Genomic DNA, 24,380 nt, shown 5'->3' with positions numbered 1-24,380 from the left:
TACAAGTCCTGTTTGTATTGAGAAATGGGAAAACAAACACCAAACCCGACCTTGGCGTCATGGTAGAGACAATTAAATAGTTCCTGATCCGCAGTCGGACAAGAAGCTAGACAACAACATGAAAAACGATGTTTGTCACTATATGTTTTTGTTTGTTTTGTAATATTTTCTCACTGAATCATGATGATGATTTGATAAAATGAAGAGGAATATATAACATAAGGATAACCTCTTTCTCGTTATATCTGAACAATTATAACAAAATAAAAGAGAGAAAAAAACATTACCTGATATAAAATAAAACAAAATGTGTGACACGAACCTTTTCGAAAGTTATTATGAACATAGGAATTAGGCGATTTAAAACATTCTTAGATAAGAGACGTTATAATAACCGCGTCATAGTCCATACTTAACATGGCATGTGCACATGAGCTTTTGCTGGTCAAAGCTTACCAAAGCATACAGTATTCCATATAATTATATGTCACAGAAGCTTGCACGTTCGCGTCAAATGAAAAATACATTAGAGTTTCAATAATGAATAACAATGGTAATCCCGAATGATGTTATTGCTGAGGAAATATCATTTTTACTAACAAAACGTTCATTGTAAATACGTTGTTTAAGGACAAAAGATCCTCATTGCTTTATGTGTGTATGGGTTTTCTATTTCGCAACTAAGATTACTCCTGGCTTTACTATTATACCTCCAAATATATCGAGGACATTGCTTTTTTCATAACATGCAAAATTCGATTTTTTTATAATTCTAACGATTGTTAATGCGTATCATTCCATTTTTTTCTTACAATCTCGACTTCTTTCACACAATGAAATTAATTTGGATTTGTAAAGAATGTGTTTTTTGTTCGTTTTATTAACAATAAAGACGTCAGCGACCCTTATGTTTAAAGGGAATTAAGTGCCTCGTCTCTTATAGCGACCTTATGCTTTTGGAGTTCTATTCTGATAATTCAGAGTTTACCATCTGCAAAATAACGAGCGACCGACCAACCGACTGTATGATGGCTCCAATACAATAACAATTACGATGGCAATTTCCTCCAGCTGAATTGATGTTATAAACCTACAAATGAAATGAGTCCAGTATCAAATCATATTTTTATATTCAATATCAAATGAAATCGTGAAAAATATTTATTTAGTTGAGTTATATACCAAGAATGTCACAATAGAAGAGAAAATTGAGGTCACCGTAAATTACTTTTTCTGCATAGCCAACTGAATTGGAAATATTCAAACAGTTTTTCGGGAACACAAAATTTCGATTCCTGGACACAATTCAATGCTTGGTTGCAATGCTCTGTAGTTTCCATATTGTAAAAAGCAAGGGGAAAATGGTTTAGCAAGTTTATTGTCTTTACCTGTATAAAAACATCGATACTAAGAGCCTTTTTCTTAATACAGAGAGGTAAAAAAATGAATAATAATACCAACAAATTTAAATTGCATTGACCCCTACGGCATGGTTTAATAATAAAAATCCAGTGGGCCGATCACAACGACAATATATAACACTGAATGACTTAAACAATTCAATGAATTATATTTAAAAAAATCTAATTATTTTACTTACAAAACGAAAATTTTATTTGCAAATTGTATGAAAAAAAAATAAACGCAAGAAAAGTAATCTTGCGCTTTTTCCTACAGTTACCAAATATACAATAGTTTGCGAAACGCTCATTTAAAAGGCTTAAATATAGAGAAGTTCGATTCCATTGTTTTGAATTGAATATGTTAAAATGTTTTACCACTAACTAGAAATAATATACAACAGTCTTCGAAGATATTAACTTTTACATAGAACGTTTTGTTATTAGAAAATGACTGTCATTTTAAATTAATTCAAACGCAGTTATTATTTATATACATTTAAATAAAGTCGCACTAGTTTTAAAGATAAAACAAAGGATTTCTGTACATAATATCACAGTTATATTAAGGCATTATTACGCAAAATAAGCTACACAGGTACGAAAAATTCTTACTTTTTGAAATTCAATTAACTTTGTTAGATGTAATCTTAGAAGATATTTTCATGAATGTGCTTAAATATTCGCTGAATTAAAAGGATTTATCTGTTTTAAAAAGATTACTTTAACGGACCGAAAATGGTCATTATCCGCAGAAGTTTTGATGCGGTATAAACATGCTTCATATAATACGAATAATCATACAAAGGAATCATCGCTAGAAGAAAATGCTTCAACACAGAATAATAAAATAGTTCACTATTCTGTGTAATGCACATGAAATATTAAAAGAAATACAACAATAAATCTCGCACGGTCATGTGATATATCACAGAAAACAAAACAAAAATGTAATTTGGTGCAAAAGTGATATGGACATTTGAAACAAATGTGTCAATAAAATGCTTTATAGTACAAGTCACATAAAACAAAAGTCTTGGTCTTCAACTGAATGAGATGCGATTAAAATTCTATACTATTTATGAATAATATAGCTATTTATATATTCAGAGCTTTAAAAAGTCACAGCCGTCACAGCTATATGTCGGCGTTATAGTTCTTTTAAGAATAATGTGGCCTGCGTAAGTCCATGGGCCTTTCATTGATTGTGATCAAACAAACATGCGAGTGTTTTACTTTCATGCGACCCTTTGTCGTTCTTCCATAACGTTAGTATACATAAATGAATCACAAAGTGATATTCCTTTCCTTCCTGAGGTGTTTTCTACTAATGCCGTTATTGAATCTAGTTTTCTTTTTGTCAAGTCCTTTCTCTATCATACAACCAAAAATGCTCGTGCCAAAATCACCGTTTCAAAAATATAAAATAACACATCTAGCACTGTCTTTTATGAAATTGTTCCCAAAACAAGACTGTAAATCACAACCCATTTAAACATTGTCAAACCATGTTGTAAATTTTCCACACATAAACGTTATACCAACACTAGTGCTTCGTAGTTATATCACATATTCATTCAACTGTTGGTTAACTGCATATAGATCACAATGTGAGTGTAGTGATTCTGTTTGCTCGCTGAATGTGTCTTTACTAACTCGGAGGCGAGAAATAAGTCCAACTTCCCCATGGACCATTCAACCATTCAGAGCAGGCCACACTTGAACTTATGTCAGCTGTGCGACTTGACGGTCTCTCTCTGGTCGGGATCACTCTCTGCCTTGTTGATTTGTTGCACCAGTTTCTCCCAGTTATCTCTATTATGCTGGCAGCCGTCAAGCAGGGGTCTCAGGTCTGGCTGGAGCTTGGCCATAGCCTGTTAAGGGGAATGGGATAGATTAAGATTGTCTAGAACGTTATACTTCGTTTTTGGTATGACCATCGAATATCAAAGACAAAGAGCTATAGTTAATTTACAAAATCTATTGTAAAAGTGTTCTGTTTATAATTATTATATTATTATCACTATTATTATCACTATTATTATTATTATTATTATTATTACTAGCAGTAGTAGTAGTAGTAGCAGTAGTAGTAGTAGTAGTAGTAGTAGTAGTAGTAGTAGTAGTAGTAGTAGTAGTAGTAGACGTAGTAGTAGAAGTAGTAGTTGAAGTAGTAGTAGTAGTAGTAGTAGTAGTAGTAGTAGCAGTAGCAGTAGTAGTAGTACTTTATTATTATTATTATTATTATTATTATTATTATTATTATTATTATCAACATTTTACTATTAGTGTTTATAAATATTTTTTAGCAACTAGCAGCTTAATACCACAACGATACCAAATAGTTTAAAGATAATACCTTATAAATAGGCAAACAAATGGTGTCGATGAAATTAACCTGCATCACCGGAAGTTTGTCCTTCTTGTCTCGGTCCATCATTTCCTGAAAACATCGTGATTTATGTGATGTTCTTAACCTCGAAACATGCATAAAATCCCCATAATCCAGTGTAGGGACAATCTACAAATTTTATTCCAATGATTCCAAGAATATATTTAACATCGATTTTGATCAGAAACTGTAGAGGGTTGATATGTGAAATAGTATACATTCTTGAAAGCTGATCCATTTCCATGACAAGCTATTGTGGATACAAACTTTCGTTTAAATAGCTGACGGTTTAAGACATATATATTGAAAGCCCTTCTTTTTACTTCTAAGTTGATACATCCGAATATCAACGGGACAATACCATTAGCAATCATTATGCAAGGTGTATCACAAAAGCGTAAAATCATAAAAAAAATCATTCGGTAACCCGTACTTCAAAATTTCAGAGAAAAAAATCTGTATTCCTGGAATTGCATTTTTTGGTCACGATTTACACAATGCTCTGCCCCATATTACACGCATATAAGCTGTGATTAATTCTTTCACCTATTTGATCACCATATATTGCCAATCATTTCTTCCTTTTCAAAAATGTACATAAAATGACGATATCACAAACAATAAGTCTCATTACCTAATACCAACTCAAAGGATAATATCCATAAATTCGATGCAAGAACATGGCAATTATTCTTATAATAAACCGAAATGCATGACAATTAGAAACTATCATTGACTTAGGCACATCGAGGTTACTTACGATAGGTTTTATCTTCAGTTGGGTCTTTTCCAAGTCGCCCTGTTCAAAAAACTCGCTGGCAATCAAATCGGCCACCTAAAATAAATGATTTTCTTAAAACAATGCGGTATAACACTTTCGTCAATCTAAACCTGACCCCGTTTACCATTTAAGATACTTCCGTCAATCTTAACCTGACATATCTACCATTTTATTCAATTTCGGATCCCGGGAAAGGTCTTATCGTGGTCTATGGTTAAAGCTACTTCAATCAAATTTTCTTTTATTGTCTTACCAGAAAACATTTTTATAAAAACGTGATGTATGTATTCAGAATGTAAAGTAACCTTGTCCAGTTGTAGTTTGGCATTTGGAAACTCCTTTGAACGGGATCGCGATAAAAAGAAATATTTGTATCTTTGTAAGTATATGACTGAAGATGTACTCTAGCATTTCGTCGAAAAAAAAATGTTTAAAAACCCAGATTGTCACAGGTGAATTCAAATGACATTGATAAATGTGTGTTTTAAAAATATACAAATAAATACCACGCTATTAAAGAAGCTTTGATAATAAAATCATTGTATTAAAGATCAAATTTTGTCAAATTGCGATTTTAATATCCAATGAAATTGAAAGATGAACTGTAATTCTGAGCAACATAATATCAAAATAAGATTTTAATGCTATTTTTTCAATATAAATCACGGAAAATATTCTTTGTTCAATGATAAAACATTTATTTAGGCGAAATATCAAGTATAACCAAATCAGTAAGGCAAAATGCTATCATTGACATTATTTTTGCTTTAGAAAGAAGCATAAAATGTTATGATAACTTGGTTGATTGCTTAAGCACCTCTAGAAATAAAGGAAATCAAACTGCATATGACAAAATAAACTTTCAAAAACACAAACTAAAATGTATCCATTACACGTTTTGCTTCAGTTAGATTGCTTAGCTTCAACCTTTCTATAAAAAATACACCAACATTATCCTTTACCCTTTTTTGCACCTCCCAGGGTTTGGCGATTGCGGACACATCGGAGGCGGTCATGAGCATAGCACGAAGGAGGTCGCGATGTTCCTCCGTGTCTAGGTCCATACCATTACCCTCTATCAGTTGGAAAAACTCCCCACGATGTCTGAAGGGGAGATAAGATATTTCGATACAACTGGGGGAATGTCTGAAAATGACCTTAGATATATCAAATAAAAATTAAATTAGAAAATGTATTTTAAAACAAATCAAGGGTTGTCTGAAGATGAGACAAAATATATTGAAAAAAATGAAGAAAAGCAATCAGGAATGTTCAGACAAAAGCAAATGTCTTCAATATTACGGTGTAGAGGATAAATCCACTCTACAATTTCAAGGTTATTCAAAAAAATGAGTTCGCTGAGCACGGCAAATTTGCTTCATAATCAACTAATTTTACTGAACTAGACGTCAGGAGATTACAACACACTTAAAGTACAGTGCGGGTTTGGTTCGGTACAAAGTGTACCTTAAATCAACCCAGACAATGTGAAACTGTCCTGCACACTTCTGCACTAACAATACCAGGAATGGCAAATTAGCTTCGCTACGATAATATAATCTACTTCTACTAAACTAGACGCGTTGGCAACGTACTTGAAGTAGAGGGCGAGGTCGGTTGATAGAATTGCACACTCGAGTAGACCGATAACATTCTCGTACTCTTCCTGAGGCAACCCAGAAAGAATCTCGTTACCCTGGAAAGTATTGAGGGTTTGTTTTAATGATATTTACTGCGATAAATCATTTTTTCTTATCATATTTAAGACAGAGTGTCTAATACGATTGTCTGATGATCTCTGAATATAATTATTTTAAGAACTGGAAAGAGATTTGCAAAACGGAATTAGGTTGGTATCTTAAAATGCACATATGACATCTTAAGAAACGTCTAGACAAATGGAAATAATTTAGTATTTGTTAAAAGTACCTCCCTGCTATTAAAAGTACTACTTCATAATGTACAATACACAGGTGTTTACACTGATATTTATACCTCCGTGCTTAATATCATGATACACTGGTCAAAGTGGTGATGTTCCATCGTCGAGGTAGAATACAGCTCCGCCAGAGGCGACATAGCTCTGAAATAATAGGACAGTAATGGATCAAGTAAATATGGTACATCAACTCTACAACTTAATTTAATAAGGTATAAGCGAGCCAAGGGAAATGATCATACAAGATAGTCGGCTTTGCTTACAACACCAGATAGCAATTAACGCGGTGTTCCTCCATCTTTTCACATCTCTTGTTTGACACTCTAAGTTCAAAATCATATCGTTACTTAAAATACTAGAAAAGCGTGAGGTAACACGCAGATTAAGTAGTCGGTTTGTATTATATATAATTAAAGAAAGGACGGATTGGATTATTTTTTTTAATTTATATTCCAAAGACCACCGTGTCAATACACTGATTGATACTGTTCTACACAGTTTACTACGTATAGTGTAATACCATACAAAACCTACTTGATTTGGAACTGGTTGTTGGTGCCCCGATGGTCAAGGTCGTGACACAAGCATCCCACAATCAGGGCGAACACCTCCATGTCGTTCATATACCGGCCCAGTTGACCTTTCTGTAAGTAAAGGATTAAAAATACATTTCGATGCCAATATGCCAATATGGGCAAACATCTTGACGTCAATCATTTACCAGCAAAGTGGAAGTTTCTGTAAGCAAACGATCGGTGAAGCATTTGTAAGAAGATATAAGCTTACATCTTGACGTTAATCATTACTGAGATAGTTGACCTTTCGTTGTTTGCATGCTGTGACAGATGTAAAAAAGACAAACAACTTGACGACATTCATATACCGAACTAGTTGACATATGTGTGAACAGAGAAATTCTATAGCAAATAAAAGAATTTATGGTTACAGCTTGGCGTCAATCATATATGTTGACATTTCTGTAAACAAAGAAAAACAGATATATGAAATAAGTCAAAGCTTAACGTCATTCGAAAAACGAGTTAGTTGACTTCTGTAAACAAATAAATGTTGAAACGTTTATATAACATCTTTACATCAATCTTAGTTTAATTTTCTGTCAGTAATGGCGAGGAACACATAAATATTGTTGAAACGTTTGTTAGAATATAGGAGTGCGTATACCGAGCCAGCATGACTTTCTGTAATAAATTGATAGGAACACATACATATTGATGTTACACATGCATCATTGTATACAATATTGTAAGTAAATGGTATTATACTGCTAGATAGGTAACCATTGTAGATCACGTTTCTTAAGTAACATACATCGGCAAACACCCAAAAACATATCTGATGGGAAAAGGGCGATTTGATGATTTTTAAAATCTCTTTTGGGTTCAGTTGATGCTTCTCAGAATTGCAAGCGTCCATGCAAGCTTCTATTAACGGTTCCGCAACATTAAAATTTGTCGATCCGCGATTTTCCAGAAAGCATACGTAATAAATGCATGTTTAATCTTGTTTTTGTGCGCCAAATGAGCCGAACACGGAGTCACTTTAATTATTATTGTACGAAGATTGCCAAATATATAAAAAAAACATCTATAATAAAGCAGACCACTTTTGACACAAATGAAGTAAGCGTTATAATTGAGCCGCAAGAGACAGCGTTACAAAGAAATATTAAAAGCTATTACTTCGATTTAAAAATTGTTTGCACATCCAAAAAGGTATCAGATATTTAACTCGGAAAACGTTATATATTGAGTAAACAAAAGTCCGCATTTGGCATGGTTTTCGCAGACAAAGTCATTTTTAATAAATTTACTATTATTCATGTAAAATAGAAAATGTTATAAAGTAACTGTAATTTACCTTCAGACAACAGAACATAGTTTGTGCGACGTTGAAGGCGTGACGCCAGTTGTGATACGTCACGTTGCGGTAATTCTTTTTGACGGAAAGCAGCCAGCGGCACAGCGTCTAAAAAGAGTGAACAATATTGCGATAAATAGTCGTAAACAAACAAAGATTTCTACGTTGTCGTATAGGAGTATAGTTGTGATTATGTTCGTCCCGAATGTGTTTCCTTTCTAGAAACCAAGCTTAGTAAATCCAGTCAACTTCAATGTTGAAGAAATTCGGCCTTAAAAAAGGCAAATCTCTGAGTACTTTAAAAAATTTGGGGTGAATTACTTTTAAATTTCTGGGTTAAATTCCTTTGAAATTTCTGGGGTAAATAAAACGTTAACGGTTCTAAATACAACTGACTTATTGGCCCCATTAAACTGGCGTGATGAATCAATCAACGCTCGAAGCCATATGCAGAGACAAGATAACTTATTACTTGGTATTACTATTACCAAGGTGACAGGTTTTCATTCAAACTGGGGAAAACTGATTTAATTTCCTGAACACGGGAAGCGAGGTTCTGTCAGAGATTGATATATAACTGAAGGAGAGCGCTTCTAGTCGTATTTAGATTTTTTAAGAGTGATTATCCCATTTTGATAGATATGGCTAAAATCAAGGCTTTGTGAAAAATACACACATCCATTTGTCAGAATGATTGTTTTGCTTAACTGAAAATAAGCACTAACAGAATTATCTTACCTATTAATCTGGCATGAATAAAAAAAGTATACGTTCTTGTCAGCATGCAATGAACATTTCAGTATCAAACTTTCGCCATAACATAGCTCTTACATCATCGTTGGAATACAAAACCAATTTTAAAATAAAACCTAAAAATTTAATAATACTAATGTTGATAAGCTTACATAATTTTATAACATTATTTCGTACAGGTACGGAAATGACATCAAGTACATTCGAATCTCATTTCAACTATTGTAAGTTAAACTTGTTTCAGAGATTTTCGAGAGAACCGCTTTTCGTATCGAATCAGAAGGTTTCCGTAAAATAATAGTATCATCATTTTCAGTTTAGTCACGCCGAAAAACCTATTGTAGCAAAGAATACCAAAACAAACATAATTATTTATTTCATACCAAAAATGACACTCAATGTCCATGCTTTTTGTAATCATTTCATTTGCCTGTTTGTACTTCAAGCAGTTTCTTCTTCGCCGTCAATGTCTTCGGTTTCCCTTTTTATGGTACTTATGCAATGTTTCCGCGTAAATTTAATCCTACTTAAACCAAATGATCATGATGACCTCAAAATTACCCTCATCTTAAGTGCACTGATGTTGACGTTAAACATTGACGTTGGCGCTCTAACTTAAGAATAAATCGTAATGTGTCTCTACCTCATAATTGATCCTGAACTTGTCCAGAAGGTCAAGGTCAACGAACATGCGGACACTGGCCTTGAGCGTGTCATCATCATCCAGCCCGGCGTCGTTAAACCCGTACTCCAGCAGCCGGTAGTCTGTCGTCGTAGGTATCACAGCGTTCTGTGAGGAGTTAAATAAGAACACGTGAAGTTATACATTATTTATACATGTGTAACTGAAGCTGAAGCTTGTTAAACCCATAATCAAACAGCTGGCAGTCAGATGTCTTAGGAAATACGGCGTTCGGAAAGGGGAAGACCAGAGAAGGTAACATACACATTCGTACAGGTATTATGTGAGTTCTTGGTCTTTAAACCCGTTTTCCAGGAACAAGCGGTATGTTTTTAAGACACTGATCATATTGTGGATAATTTGTATTAGCATAAGGTACCCTAGCCACAAAATGTAAAATCAATACCACCGGAAGGTCCTAGTATTCGGACTTGTGTAAAACAGCAATTTGATAAGACCTGCTTTAACAGATCTCTGTTATGCTTTATAAGTGATATAAGAGGTTTGAGTTTTTTTATACGCCTGTGAGCAGCTTCATGTTAATGTTCTTGAGTGTGAAAGACACCTTGGCGTCATAAATGGAATGCCATGTTGGAAGGATTAGGAAAGATTACGCAACTCAATTTCGCGAACGTTTTCATAATATGCTTTTAAATAATAAACATATATGCTGACCTTGAGTTTGTTTGTGTCCACTGGGCAGGCTGATACGTGGTAGGAGAGACACTCTAGAGCTACGCGCTTTTTGGCGCTCGCCTTCACCGTCGTCTCGTACATCTGAGTATTGTAGATCCCCATCCCGCAGAATATTGCAAATGCCTGTATAAAGGGAAAAGGAATTTTTGTATTTTATATTAGCTCAAAACCTTTTTTTTTCATTTTCTTAAATATGCGAAGTTGAGACATTGAGTTTTGGTCCACTACTTTTCATGATTGGTTCGTGAGTTTGGGTTACGGTTGTAAACGACATCATGAGAAAAATAAAGACTTCTGAATCTGTTTTACATTTCAATTAAGTAAAAACATATTATCGTAATGACCTCAAAGAGATTCTCGTCGTTTTTGGTGAAAGACGTGCCGTCTTTCTTGTTAATGAGTTGACTAACACCAACAACCCGCCCCTCCGCGTTTTTGATTGGCATACACAGGATTGACCGTGTGCGAAACCCGCTCTCTTCGTCAGCCTGGAAATAAAGTGGAAATAAAACTATTGAGAAAACAAAAGGTGACAAATGAATCGTTCATTCTGTTTTGAGTAAAGTTTTGTTTTATATACCAAATTTTTTATTCCCATGTGTTAACAATTTTATAAATGTTCACTTTATTATATAATTCAATTTTATGCAGCGAATAAGTAATCACCCTCTTTTTGATTCTAGTAGGAAACAAAAATAAAATGTGTCTTACCGTTGGATCAAAGCGCGAGTCTTTATATGCATCAAGAATATTTAAAGGCTGTAAAATAAAACAAATATATTCATTTCAAACAAACTGTATCAAAGATAAAAGTATATACATTAAATTGTATATACAAATGTTTAATAAAACGTGAACCTTTCTCAACATTTTTTATACTTTTGTCATGAATACATACTTAAATACAACACCATATACTCATATTTACATATGTGAATGATGGGGATATCTTTACTATCTAACCATTGAGAGAGTACATACCTCGCCAGTTGAAGCCACGTGACCTGTGATTCCGATCTGAATAGGAAATCGAGGTTCTGCGGGACTGAAAATAAAGACGTGTGGTAAGCATTGAAGTTATCTATTAAATATGCTTTATTTTAATGATAAAATGACAGTTATATTTATTTTATGTGTAAGTGTTTAGATTAAATGTCGTGTATACATAACAGTTATCAATGAATTGTTAAAAACAACAACATATCATATAAAAACATAGTGTGTTACAAAATAAATAAAGAACTTTTGCTTTATTTAATGTGAAGATAATACTAGAAATAAAATTTAAGTTGTTAAAATAAGTTTATGCTCAGTACTAAAACGGTAATATGGAGTGATATTATGGTGCAAACTGCAAAAGCAAATTTGTTAACAAAACAAAAATAAAATGGCATGGTGCTTTACGGGCAACAAAATTATTTAATAAGCGTTGATTTAGCGGGGTAAATAGGTTTTGTCACTATGTTAAAATGTACCTTTTACTCATAATAATTTTAGGCGTTTTTCTGGAAAATACATGGCAATACTTCGTTAATGTTTATAACATAAAAGATTTATTAAGAATGGTTTATACCTCCATGCATGAAACTGTTAATGCACTAGAAATGTTTTAGCTCAACGCATTACATAGAGAATATACACATGTTTTAATCAGCAGGGGATCCTGGGGGAGCATAGCATGGCATAATTACAATTAAGTATTTAAGTGTTGACGAGGTCATTGGACCTCCCTCATGAACATATTGTTATAAATTTTAGTTTATAGCTGTGATTTTTTGCTTTTTGATACGTTTATCTACCAACACTTTTTATCACAAGCTTTATTTTGATAATAAGTTGTTGCGCCCCCGAAGTTGCCAATGATAGTAGTAAAAGCATTATTCAGTAAGACACCCACCCTTCTCTCGTGTAAGTTTCGCTGTTGTCGAAGTCATCCATTGCCAGATCATAAACCTGAGAAAATATACCCTGCAAAAGTACAAAGACATTAAATCAGACATCAAAATAATACGAGTATATCATAAAAGCACTTTCCACATTAAGAAAATTAAGAAATACAAACTGAGACAAAATGTTGACAAGTAAATGTTTTAGGACATTTTCTAGATATTGTGTCTACATTTTTGTTCTGAAAAGTCGCTGAAAACTATTTTTCTTTTAATAAAATAATCCTTGCCCTTTCTTTGTATTTTCGATTTGACTTTTAATAAGAAGTAGATGTTAAAAGGTCTTAGGTTAATAGGGAAAAGGGGGCTTTATTTAACTGCCAAAGACGAGTTATAGTGAAACGTTTGGCAAACAGAAAATGACATGAAACATTACATACTGATTTATTTTTATTTTATTGATATATTTTGTGATACATGTTGATATTTATGGAACATAATGGAGGTTTAAGAAGAGTAAGCTCAATGCGAATGGGTTTTACGATTATTTTTTCAATAAACCAATCAATAATTATTGTCATCATAATGTAGTGGTAATCGTTTGAGATGATGTAATGTTTCACAAAAGGGTGATTTCAAACAAACACACTCAACACCAGTGTTAAAACACTTCAATTGATACTCAATTCGCGTTTCTGTGAGATATTTTTTCCTTGAAAGTTTACGAAATCTAGAACATTTGTGTAACTCGTTTATCATGGGTTAGTGAAGTTTATGTTCCATTGAACTCCCTCGTGGGAACAATTCTATTTCAAGGCATGCTATGGTCCAGCTCAATGTCATATTTTATTCCATTTCTGGACGTAAATGCTTAAACCATCAGGAAGATCCTTGTTTATTGGTGATTTGTTTTGTCATAAAACCCGACGCCTCAATTTCATGCAAACCGACTCTTATCATTTCGGGATAACAATATTCTTGACAAGATAGCTACGTTTCTGTATGGTGGCATATAACTGCTGGCGTAAGATAACCTGATAGCGTTCGCGAATTGTTTCGTGTTAGCCAACTAAATTTCGCGATAACTATCTAGCTACCTAGTTAATATTCGCGATATTTTTTTTGTAAGATAAATATCATAATATAAAAAACAGACTTGAAAGTGGCCAGAACTGTCACCAATAACCCTTTTTAGCTTTACAACACTAATAGGTTAACTAGTTGTGGTTTGCGAATTCCACTTAAAAAGTAACATAATAACTGGTTAATTAGATAAGATGCGTGTTAGCGCTTATCTATAAATGCGCTTTTAGCTTCTAGCTAGTAACTGATTATCTAGTTATGGTTTGCAAATTCCACTTAATCAGTAACATAATAACTGTATAACTAGATAAGATTCGTGTTACCAGTTACCTATCAATATATTTATGCAAGTTATCTACTTATGGAATTCGCAAACCATGACTAGATAATCTGTTAACGCCTGAATCTGGAATGCATTTAAATGTAACTGGTAACACGAATCTGATACGCGAGTCTTCAGTCTTATGATATTTATTTTGCCGAAAAAGTTTCGCGAACTACATAGCTAGATAATTATCGCGAAAATTAAGTGGTTAACACGAAGCAATTCGCGAACGTTAACATGTAACCTTACGGCAGTTATATGCCATCATATTTGTGTGCATTTACGTTCGGGTTTTACGTTAAGGTATTCACATTATCTATGGCGCTATAATTATCCACTGGTCTGGAGTGTGTCACGTTTTATAGTGGTACTTGCAATGAACAGACGGAATAAGATATATTGTACGACTTAACTCGAAGACTAAGACGTTTGTCCAAAATAGGCAAAACAATCATAATATCATATTTGGTATTTCGGTCTACAACATCAGTTATTACAAATACATATAAATGACGAATTGATTACGAGCCTGGTCTTGAATAAGATCAGAAAAACACACAGTTTAGAATTAACAAATTGAAATTGTCACATATGATATACAATATTCAGGAAAACAACTTGTTTTGTTCAAAAAAGATAAAGACATGGTTTTATTTTCCTTAAAATCACTGTCAGTTATAAAGGAAAGAAAAGAGATACACTTAAAACTTCTATTTTACATTTTTATAGATCTACAGTGACAAACAATTAAAGCTCTACGAGATTAATACAGGTATGTAAAATAAAGATATGACAATATAATAATCATACTGAAAAAAAGTTTTCGAATACAGGAAAATTTATGTATGGTGGGGATTGGTGAAAGTAAAAAAGTATCTAGTGTTGTGTTTGATAAAATCAAGGCAACTCGTGTGTATTATCAGATGATAAATAAAATGAAAAGCATATGATGAAATCATATATGGTGCGCGTTATATTAGGCATACGTTTTATAGTTAAGCTATAGTTAAGCTCATGTCCTGTTTATCAAATATATACAAGGAAGAAGTGTTATTATTACTTGATTATATCTATCTCGCTTTGATATATGTGTTACCGTAGAGTCATTGATCAACGATTATTGCGAACAGTTTTGCGCAATTCCTAGCTAAGCCGCACCTTGGCGATGTATTAAATGGCTCTCGTATTATTTTTAGGGTTTACTTAGGTAAGCAATGATATTCTCTCATAATTTGTTTATTTCTTTATTTTTATAAATAATGTTCTTTCATAACTTGTACTTTTATAATCAATGCTATTCTATCATAACTTCTACTTCTGTAAGCACTGCTTTTCTATCAAGGCCTTCACCTTTATTTATATGTTCAATTACTGATAAAAGCTACATAAATGTTACACTACTGAAACACATACTGTTGATTAAACAAAACATCTAGAACAGTTAAATGTCTTTAAGTGTAATCTAAACGCACTCTGTTATGAAATAAAGGTTTTTCTAGGACATCGTGTATATCTGGTTTGTCTACACCACCGCTTTTATGCTGCTGTTAGGAGTTTCACTACAAGTTTGTTACATTAGTCACCATTTTACTTGATCTTCTATCATCGTGACGACCAGAATAGTTAACGACCTGAAACAAGTTTCCTTGTTGACTTTCTGGCAGACGAGAATACATTTTCAGCATCAAGAACCGATTGTTGACCAATATGGCATGAAATATCCCTGTAGTTTTGTATATACAATGTATTATGAGATTCGACGGAATATTATCTCCTGTCGAAATGTGAAAGGTTAATGGGTTTCCTTGAATGAAATTGTGATAGCAAGGCATATGTCTGGACGTTTTATTGAACGACAACAATAAGGAATTACTTTTGTTAAAGCTAGTTATGTTAACAATCTTCACCCGTCTAGAACAAGTCATAGCCAATTGGAAATTTAGCTTCACCGGATATTTTATTTGAGCAAAACCCGTCAAAACTCTGTTTTATTCAAATAGTATTACTTACACAATGTTTCTTAAATTATTAACATAGAAAAACAGCACTTTTGTATGTTTCAACAGTCATGAAGGGATATTATTTTATATAATAGTATAAGGTCAAATGAAAGATAAGCGGTTTGCATTTGATTGGCAAAAAGGAAATGGTCGGGACTATTCTGAAGTTTAATGTTTGTCTCTGAATCGCTAGATAATAAATTAAATGCTTATTGGGCCGACATTTTAGAAATGGTAAGGACATAAACCAAATTATACGTAGCGGAATGTTTTCTAAATAGTCTTACATGTAGATGCTTTTGGATGAAAAAACAAAAATAGTTCACGAATAGGGTCTTTATATGTAGCCAGTTGGGATGGCATAACCCAAATAGGCATATAACATGTAGCCTGCAGGAGAGGCGTTGCCAACACAGTTCTATAACATACTGCCAGCGGAAGAGACAAACCCAAAATTGCTCGTTTATAAGTAGCCAGCAGACGAGACATAACAAAAGTTGCTCGTTTACATGTAGCCAGCAGAAGAGAGCAAATAAAAATTGCTCGTTTACATTAAGCCAGCGGAAGAGACAAAACGAAAATTGCTCGCTTAGGCCACAACAAATTGATCATATGTTCGTCGGATTTGCCGCACCTAAAATTCGAAAAACGAAAAAAAAATAATAACTTTTTTTTTGCGCCCGCACATATTATTTGTTCGCGCGGATTTTTTTTTGTATACTTCTGAATTTCCACTTTTTTCTTAAGTTGATTTACTTAAAATTTAAACCTATAACGTCGACTTCGTCTATTGTTGAAGGTTTTTCCATGCTTTACATTCTTCGCGAGCAAACTTTTCTCGTGTCAGGACAAAATCAGGTCCGGGTGACCGCAAAACAGCCGATATTTGTTGACAGTCTTTTTTGTCGGGAATATTTTGCAGGACACACCGTTGTTATTTATTTCCCGTATTCATTTTCAGTTTACCAAATCAGTTTTCGTAATGTAAAATACACGTGGTTTAAGTAAAAATCAGTGTCATAGTCAATGGATTATAGCCTTCAGTAAACAACAGCAGTTTCACAGCGTCGAAGGCATTAATTATCTATGTGTGTTTTAAGTAATTCATTGTTTTGTACTCAAAATTTAGTGCTAAATAATGACTAAATCAGATTTTGAGTGCAAAACTTCTATTCAAATACACGCCGGACACACGACTTACAACCATTGAACATGTTTGCGTGAGTTATTTTTTTTTAAATTCTAAACTGCATTTCTCAGTATTCATATACTGTACTCATAAGTGTTATAAACAGAAAAAAATAGGACTTGTAAATGTTTTAGAAACAGTCTGTATTTATACATACAGTATTAAAATGCACCAGTCTATTGTAACCACGGCTCCCCCCGGTGCGGGGGTATACTGGGAATAGCCGGGGAAATGGGCCGTGTTTTTACCTTTCAGGTGGCCCCGCAGTGCCGGGTGAATGCGGTGTTTTTTTTTCTCGCAAAATATAGCAGGGAATGTGCCTTCCCTGGGGTGCGTGGACATTTGCCGGGGATTTTACCATCAGTTCGTGCCCACAGGGCGGAGATTTTACCTGGGTTTGGCTGGACCAGAATTCAAAGTCCCCGTTATTGCCCAGACCTTTGGGGCGTGGTTACAATTGACTGGTGCATAATTACATCAGTAAAATCAGAAAATAAAACCTTTTTTAAGTAAATGACTGTTTGAATTTTCTAAAATTTTTGTTCTTATCGCACTTATTTTCTTTGATCAATTAGTGATAAAGTGGCCTGTTTCTTACAGGCATTGAAGCTATGGAGGCTGTCATTTTATTCTTTTTCAAGGCACAGACCTTTAAACCATAGGTTCGTGGTAAAGGTGAGGTCTTGAAACGGAAACATCTTTATTCCACCACCTGCTCTATAATGACCAGGCCACATTTGCAGATTTGTTTAACACTGCTTCAATGTTCATTGTATTTTTTCAGAAATGTTCTCTGTGTTATATACATTTTTATATTCTGCCATGTTAATGTCACTATAATTTTATCGTGTAATTCAGGAGGTTCAAATTTAGACCTGACCCAATATTTAGAAATGCTCAAATGATGAATTACTCTTACTAGACTAAAATGTTTTTGCGTGATAGTAAGTTAGATTAGTACGGAATGAATGAAATAGTTTGTTCTTTTTGGTCTTCGAATAATTGCACGTTACTGTGAGGAATGCTATCTTTACAATACATCCACAATTAAATTGCTCACGCAATGAAAGTAAATAGTAAAGCAATTGATCGTATTGCCCTTTGTTAAATATTGAGACAGATTTTCATGTGATGCTTTCAAAACCTTTTCATTTATAACTGAGAACCTTTTTTTGCATTTAAAAAGCATTTCTTGACATAGTTGTATGATAAATTTGGTAAGAAATATACATTTTTTTAATTTTCGCTCTTCGCTCGCCTCTGATTTGCCATAAATTTAAAAAAAAGTATTTTTTTTTTTTTTTCGCTCGCTCGCTCCTACTTTTTTTTTGGCAAAATCCGTAGAACAAATGATCAATTTGTTGTGGCCTTACATGCAGCCAGCGGAGGAGACAAAAACCAAAATTGCTCGCTTACATGCAGCCAGCGGAGGAGACAAAAACCAAAGCTGCTCGTTTACATGCAGCCAGCGGAAGAGACGAAACCAAAATTGCTCGTTTACATAGAGCCACCGGAAGAGACGAAACCAAAATTACTCGTTTACATGTAGCCAGCAGAGAGACATAACAAAAGTTGCTCGTTTACATGTAGCCAGCAGAAGAGAGCAAATAAAACTTGCTCGTTTACATGTAGCCAGCGGATGAGACAAAACCAAAATTGCACGTTTACATTAAGCCAGCGGAAGAGACGAAAACCAAAGCTGCTCGCTTACATGCAGCCAGCCGAGGAGACAAAAACCAAAGTTGCTCGTTTACATGCAGCCAGCGGAAGAGACGAAACCAAAATTGCTCGTTTACATGCAGCCAGCGGAAGAGACGAAACCAAAGTTGCTCGTATACATGCAGCTAGCGGAAGAGACATAACCAAAATTGCTCGTTTATATGCAGCCAGCGGAAGAGACGAAAACAAAGTTGCTCATTTACATGCAGCCAGCGGAAGAGACATGACCAAAATTGCTCGTTTACATGCAGCCAGCGGAAGAGACGAAACCAAAATTGCTCGTTTATATGCAGCCAGCGGAAGAGAAATAACCAAAATTGCTCGTTTACATGCAGCCAGCGGAAGAGACATAACCAACGTTGCTCGTTTAAATGCAGTCAGCGGAAAAGACATAACCAAAGTTGCTCATTTTAAATGCAGCCAATGGGAGGGGCATAACTCAAATAGTTCACTTTCATGTAGTCAGTGGGAGGGGCATAACCAAAACAGTACATTAACATGTAGCTAGTGGAAGGGCATAACGTAAATAGTTCACTTACATGTAGCCAGCGGGACGGGCATAACCCAAATAGTCCATTTACGTGTAGCCAGTGGGAGGGGCATAACCCAAATAGTTCACTAACATGTAGCCAGCGGGAGAGGGCATAACCAAGTTAACTTACATGCAGTACATGTAGGCACGGGAAGAATCATAACTAAAAAGAGTTCGTTTCAGTGTACGGAAACAGATCACTTACGTGTTTGTCAGAAGATGGACAGATTTTGAGCTCACGATAAGAACACATCCAATGATTACAATGTCTTAACAGGGTGTTGCAAACAAAGTATGGTTGTTGCAGGTATACATTTTAAAGAAAAAAAAGATCTACAATATTTCACCATAATTTCAAAAGGTAGGCTGAAACAATTCTTTAAGCAACATACACGAAAGAAGAATGTTACCTTGGTCGACTCGTCCACTAGCATGACCTGGCACCTCTCACATTGCAGTAGGGACTGTGTGTGCATCATAATCTTCTGTATGAGATTAGCTACGTTACTCTGCTCCTCGAATATCACACGAGCCAGGTCTAATAACACCTGCAATCATATGTAAGGAAATTCATATATTTACAATTTACAATGTTTATAAGTGGTTCCTGTGTTTAGGTCTTAACATTAACTCTTATATCGGAATGGTAACAAGTAAGCGGAGGTTACCCGTTCAGAAACTAGCATTCGGATATATTACATCGCTATACATTTAGTTGCTGAACGTTGCCCTTGATTCACATAAGTATTCATGGTAGAAAAGACAGTTACGTCACCCAATACCTTCGTGATTGAAATTATACCCTCGCGATGAAACGCTCGTGAATATTTTCAATTTATTTCAGGTTATGAGTGCAGTAACTATGACTTAACCAGTACATATTTGGAGTTCAAAATGGTATCCTGTACAAGGAAAGAAACTTTATTCTGCTCCTTAAATTTCACACAAGCCAAGCCCAATAGCACATGCAGGGTTAATTATGTATTATTAAATATAAATATTTGGATGTGCATCGACCATCTGTTTAAAGGCAGAAATATTATGATAGTTTGCGAATATCGCACAAGTCATGCCCAACAGGTAACATGAAGATGACACTATTGTTTTCCAGCAATGTAATATTCAAAGGCATGTGGGCCGTTCACTATAATAGCTTCAAAGGTTCTATCAGCAAATATAATATAGTTCTGCAAGAGTCGTTTCTTCAAACAACCGAAACCTCTACTTTCATCCATTGCATTTCCTCCTGAATTATCATTTCCAAATTCTAGTTATATACTTTACCTGACTTCGTCGGTTTTCCAAAAGAGATCTTTCGTATAGTTGAGCATTTTTCAGGCCAATACCACAAAAAGCGAGGTACGAGGCAAACACCTGAAAAAACACAAAGCATTTATTACACACCTGTTATTGTTTATAAACTCTCAAATATCCAAACATCAAATATATATGCCATAACAAATGTCTTTGAACTAGGCTTTCAAATGTTTTATTCCCTCATGAAGTTCCACTTGTATAAACATTCACTTTTCGGAAACTGGAATATTTCAAGTTAAATCCTGTTAATTTACAAATTGATGTTGATATGAACTTTACGGTCCAATGATCATGCAAAAAGATTTTTCTTTATGAGATTCAAAGCATTCAGAAAATATTTCGCTTTCTGGGAACATTCCATTGTTAAAACGAAATTTAATTACATATAAATAAAATATAAAACATATAAATAAAAAGAATTATGCGTTTTACGTTTAGTTTATTTTACGACCGAAAGTGAATCAAATGCACTGAGTTCAACAAATTTAGTTTTACTTTGCATTTTTCGTGCCTTTTCACAAAAATCACCGATTGAGACATTCTTTTGTAATGAAATTCTCTTTGACTTTGAAAAGCCTCTCCCCAAAGGGAAGGAACCGCTGCGTTGAGTTTGCTCAAATATATAGGTTCAGTATCATAAAATAGTTTCTAATAATCAAGTAGTAGAAAGAGACATATTTGCAGTTTTAAACAAATAAATGGCATCTCCGATGACATAGAATACACTTGACATTGTACATAAACACGGATTTTCCGCAATTTCATTTAGTTTTGATTCAGTTTATTAATCTCACTTCTGAAAGTTTTGTTTTTTGGATAACGGTAAGTTATGTTTTTATATAGTCATAAGTATATTTATTGTCACTTTCATTGATGCATGTCAAAACCAGCAGAACACCAAAACCCATGCATGCAAAACGGAAAAAAGGTTTTGTCGATATTAGATTGTTTTAAATCAAAATGTCGTTAAGTATTAGACATACTAAACTTTATTCCGCACACACAAAAATTGCATTTTCAGCAATAAAATACTAATATGATATAAGTTATCATTTATCATAAATTTCTACTCTCCCACCAATATGAATTTTAATAAAGCATGTTCTTGACCAAATTGTTCACTTTCAAACCATGTTTAAATGCCCAAGTCTAAATTTACAAAGTAACGAGCTAAATGGTACTTTCACTTCGATTTTCTCAAGCCATTTCCAGAGTGTTAGAAATGGCCATGTTTCCCGTTCTTTTTTGTTTGTACAAGGATGATTGTCTAAGCTTTTAAGTCAAACTTTCGGACAATGTGGCGATCTTGTGCTATATTGTTGAATTTCATGCTTAAACCAATTAAACACCAAAACATACACACCCAAATTGAATTTCATTGATACATACTTTTTCATCGTGTTCGTTGAAGGGCAGATTTCTGTTGACCACTTTATTGACCGCCTGTGCGACACCGATCACCTCGCCCTCGCTGTCCTTGATCGGCATGGACAGGATGCTTTGTGTTTTGTAGCCCATCCGGATGTCAATTTCCGCGTTGAACCGAAGATCCTGAAACAGAAAGGCGCACAGGTCTAATACATGAATATTAAGTTGTTGTGACTTGGCATTCAAATTATCATTCATATTATCATACTTTCATACAAAGCTAGACTTGAAGGACATTTATGTACAAGGCATATGATTTTGTTTCAGTTATATATTTAATTAAGTTCGGGAATATCTCCTTGTGTTTTTTACTCTAGACGAGTTTGTAACCGAAATGCGTTTCTTCATAGTATTTAACAAAGCAAATAGCATAAACGTATTTATTTCCAACCTATTTCTCTCCATTGTTTTAAGTAAATATATCAAAATACCCGGTGCAGAAGCTCATTTTATTCAGGTACACGTAACAGTAAACGTTTTTAAAGATTTATACATGATTAAACCCTTTCTGAGGATATTAAACGTGTTCTGACTACTGCAAGGCAAATATTAATGAATCTGAACTAGCTGAACCAATGCAAACAGGATGTTTTTATTCATATTAATGTAAATATTTTCATTCGATTATTCAGATTGTTCCTTGGAACATTATTAATTGAAGCTTTTAGTTTCTAAGCAACTCGTATAGCAAAGTTAGCATAAGGGGAACACATACTTAGATAATTTTGCAAGGCTAACAATAAATCAGGTTTCATTTTTACTCCAAAAAATTTGTTTGCAGAAATCATATCGGCTTAAATTTTTAACAGGTCACGAACGCTGTTTTAATGGTAAAAATCATACACATTCGAAAAAAAATGATCAGGAAAATTATCTTTAAGTGCATTGACTGTCAAATACTTAAACTTTTAAGCGGAACAGTTTCAGGACATTTAGAAACCCGACACAAGACACACGTAGTTTATAATCACCTCAAAATGCAAACAGAGTAATATTTTCCTTTTATTTCTCTAAATGCGTCAAGACTGTCTAGACGGTAATAGACTAATTCATAACACCAAGACGTATGAAAATGTTGTTTATCTTCCTTCGTCAAACAGAGAGTCATTGCCATAAGTAGAACAGCGGCATGATTTAAGCTCATTATTGGTAATATGTAACCTACTGACACATTTATTGTCCTTTGAGTATAACACTTTTTATATATACATAAAAAAATCCTCATTTCTGCAGATATTAAAGCAGTCTTACTCTTAAGGTACTGTCGACATATATGCTTTCAGCCTTTTCAGGCAGTAAGCCATTTTGGTTGAAAGACGACATTTAACTTTCGTAGATATACAAAAATAGTGTTCATCCAAGATTAATCAACATAGTCAAATGCATATATTTACATGATAAATACCCGTTTTACAAAGCTCACAATAGCAATACTAAAGTTTCTGTATCAAACTATAAAAATAGATCTGGAACAAAGAATCAACATTTGTTCTGAAGACCAGCGGCCAACTAAACGCCAGTGTTGTATCCACATTTTTATATTACCATCTTATCATTTAGTATAAATTGAACCATGGGAACAAAGGCTGCTTTATTTCTCTTTGAAAGCGGTTTATTGTTCTTCATTCTTCTCTCGAGTATGCTTGTGCCCCTGATACAAATATCCACACAGCAATAAATACTGAATTCAGGTCACAGAATACGTCAATGGAAAATGAATTGACCACTTTATGTTGCCATAAAATCTGTTTTAATTCAATACCTTGAGCTATATAGGAGTTAAACACAAGGAAATATAACATTATTTGTTTAATGTTTCAAATTTCATTGATGGAAAGAAGACTTGAATATAAATTTATAACACTTGAGTTTTAAAATGTATTACTTGAACTATTTTTTTCTTTAATAAGACATACAGACGACATTGAAGTATTAGAAAAGGTCGTCTTTATTCAGTTGCGATATGTTCAAGAAAAAGGCCTTCTCTAATAAACGAACAGTCTGTGTTCTTTACGTATAATTATAAGCGAATTCTTAAAATTACGCCACGCATAAATATATCAGTATGTTGGTCCGAAGGAATGTGATCTTTATATTTGTAGTATGTTGAAAGAATCTATTCTTTCTTTATTTGAACCCTTAATTGTGTTTTGCCGTTCATATTGTGTTATTCATATACATACGATTTGTTTGTTCTACTAAAGCAATTTCAGACGTCATTACTTTCTGTTTATATAACAATTAGCAGATTCATTTTATGTTTGCTTTTAATTTCCGGAAACTTGGCTCTGTAACAAACATTTATACAAAATTTCTGTACTCTGACATAGTTTTTATTGTTTGACACCATGACGGCTGAAATAGGACTACAACGATGTCC

General features: G+C 33.9%; 1 protein-coding gene across 4 annotated transcripts in view; it reads right to left on the bottom strand.

Moving 5' to 3' along the window:
* Positions 1 to 1,361: 1,361 nt before the first annotated feature.
* Positions 1,362 to 24,380, bottom strand: part of LOC128211138 (dual 3',5'-cyclic-AMP and -GMP phosphodiesterase 11-like) — a 78,634-nt gene continuing 55,615 nt past the window's right edge. Inside the window, exons 2-20 of one of the 4 annotated variants that reach the window (XM_052915583.1) lie at positions 21,962 to 22,123; positions 20,540 to 20,629; positions 19,666 to 19,803; positions 15,399 to 15,446; positions 12,419 to 12,489; positions 11,997 to 12,026; positions 11,503 to 11,566; positions 11,233 to 11,280; positions 10,866 to 11,009; positions 10,501 to 10,644; positions 9,787 to 9,933; positions 8,391 to 8,498; positions 7,047 to 7,156; positions 6,569 to 6,656; positions 6,169 to 6,269; positions 5,536 to 5,677; positions 4,553 to 4,627; positions 3,760 to 3,843; positions 1,362 to 3,274 (exon numbers count right to left, since the gene is read on the bottom strand). In XM_052915583.1, coding sequence (XP_052771543.1) covers positions 3,131 to 3,274; positions 3,760 to 3,843; positions 4,553 to 4,627; positions 5,536 to 5,677; positions 6,169 to 6,269; positions 6,569 to 6,656; positions 7,047 to 7,156; positions 8,391 to 8,498; positions 9,787 to 9,933; positions 10,501 to 10,644; positions 10,866 to 11,009; positions 11,233 to 11,280; positions 11,503 to 11,566; positions 11,997 to 12,026; positions 12,419 to 12,489; positions 15,399 to 15,446; positions 19,666 to 19,803; positions 20,540 to 20,629; positions 21,962 to 22,123 — 1,938 coding nt within the window. In that variant the 3' untranslated portion in view covers positions 1,362 to 3,130. The remainder of the gene's footprint in view (positions 3,275 to 3,759; positions 3,844 to 4,552; positions 4,628 to 5,535; positions 5,678 to 6,168; positions 6,270 to 6,568; positions 6,657 to 7,046; positions 7,157 to 8,390; positions 8,499 to 9,786; positions 9,934 to 10,500; positions 10,645 to 10,865; positions 11,010 to 11,232; positions 11,281 to 11,502; positions 11,567 to 11,996; positions 12,027 to 12,418; positions 12,490 to 15,398; positions 15,447 to 19,665; positions 19,804 to 20,539; positions 20,630 to 21,961; positions 22,124 to 24,380) is intronic. The other 3 variants (XM_052915591.1, XM_052915601.1, XM_052915608.1) reach the window with 3 other exon arrangements.

Source organism: Mya arenaria, chromosome 2 (genome assembly GCF_026914265.1).
Source record: "Mya arenaria isolate MELC-2E11 chromosome 2, ASM2691426v1".
NCBI classification, from domain to species: Eukaryota; Metazoa; Mollusca; class Bivalvia; order Myida; family Myidae; genus Mya; species Mya arenaria.
This window is presented reverse-complemented; position numbering and strand designations above follow the sequence as displayed.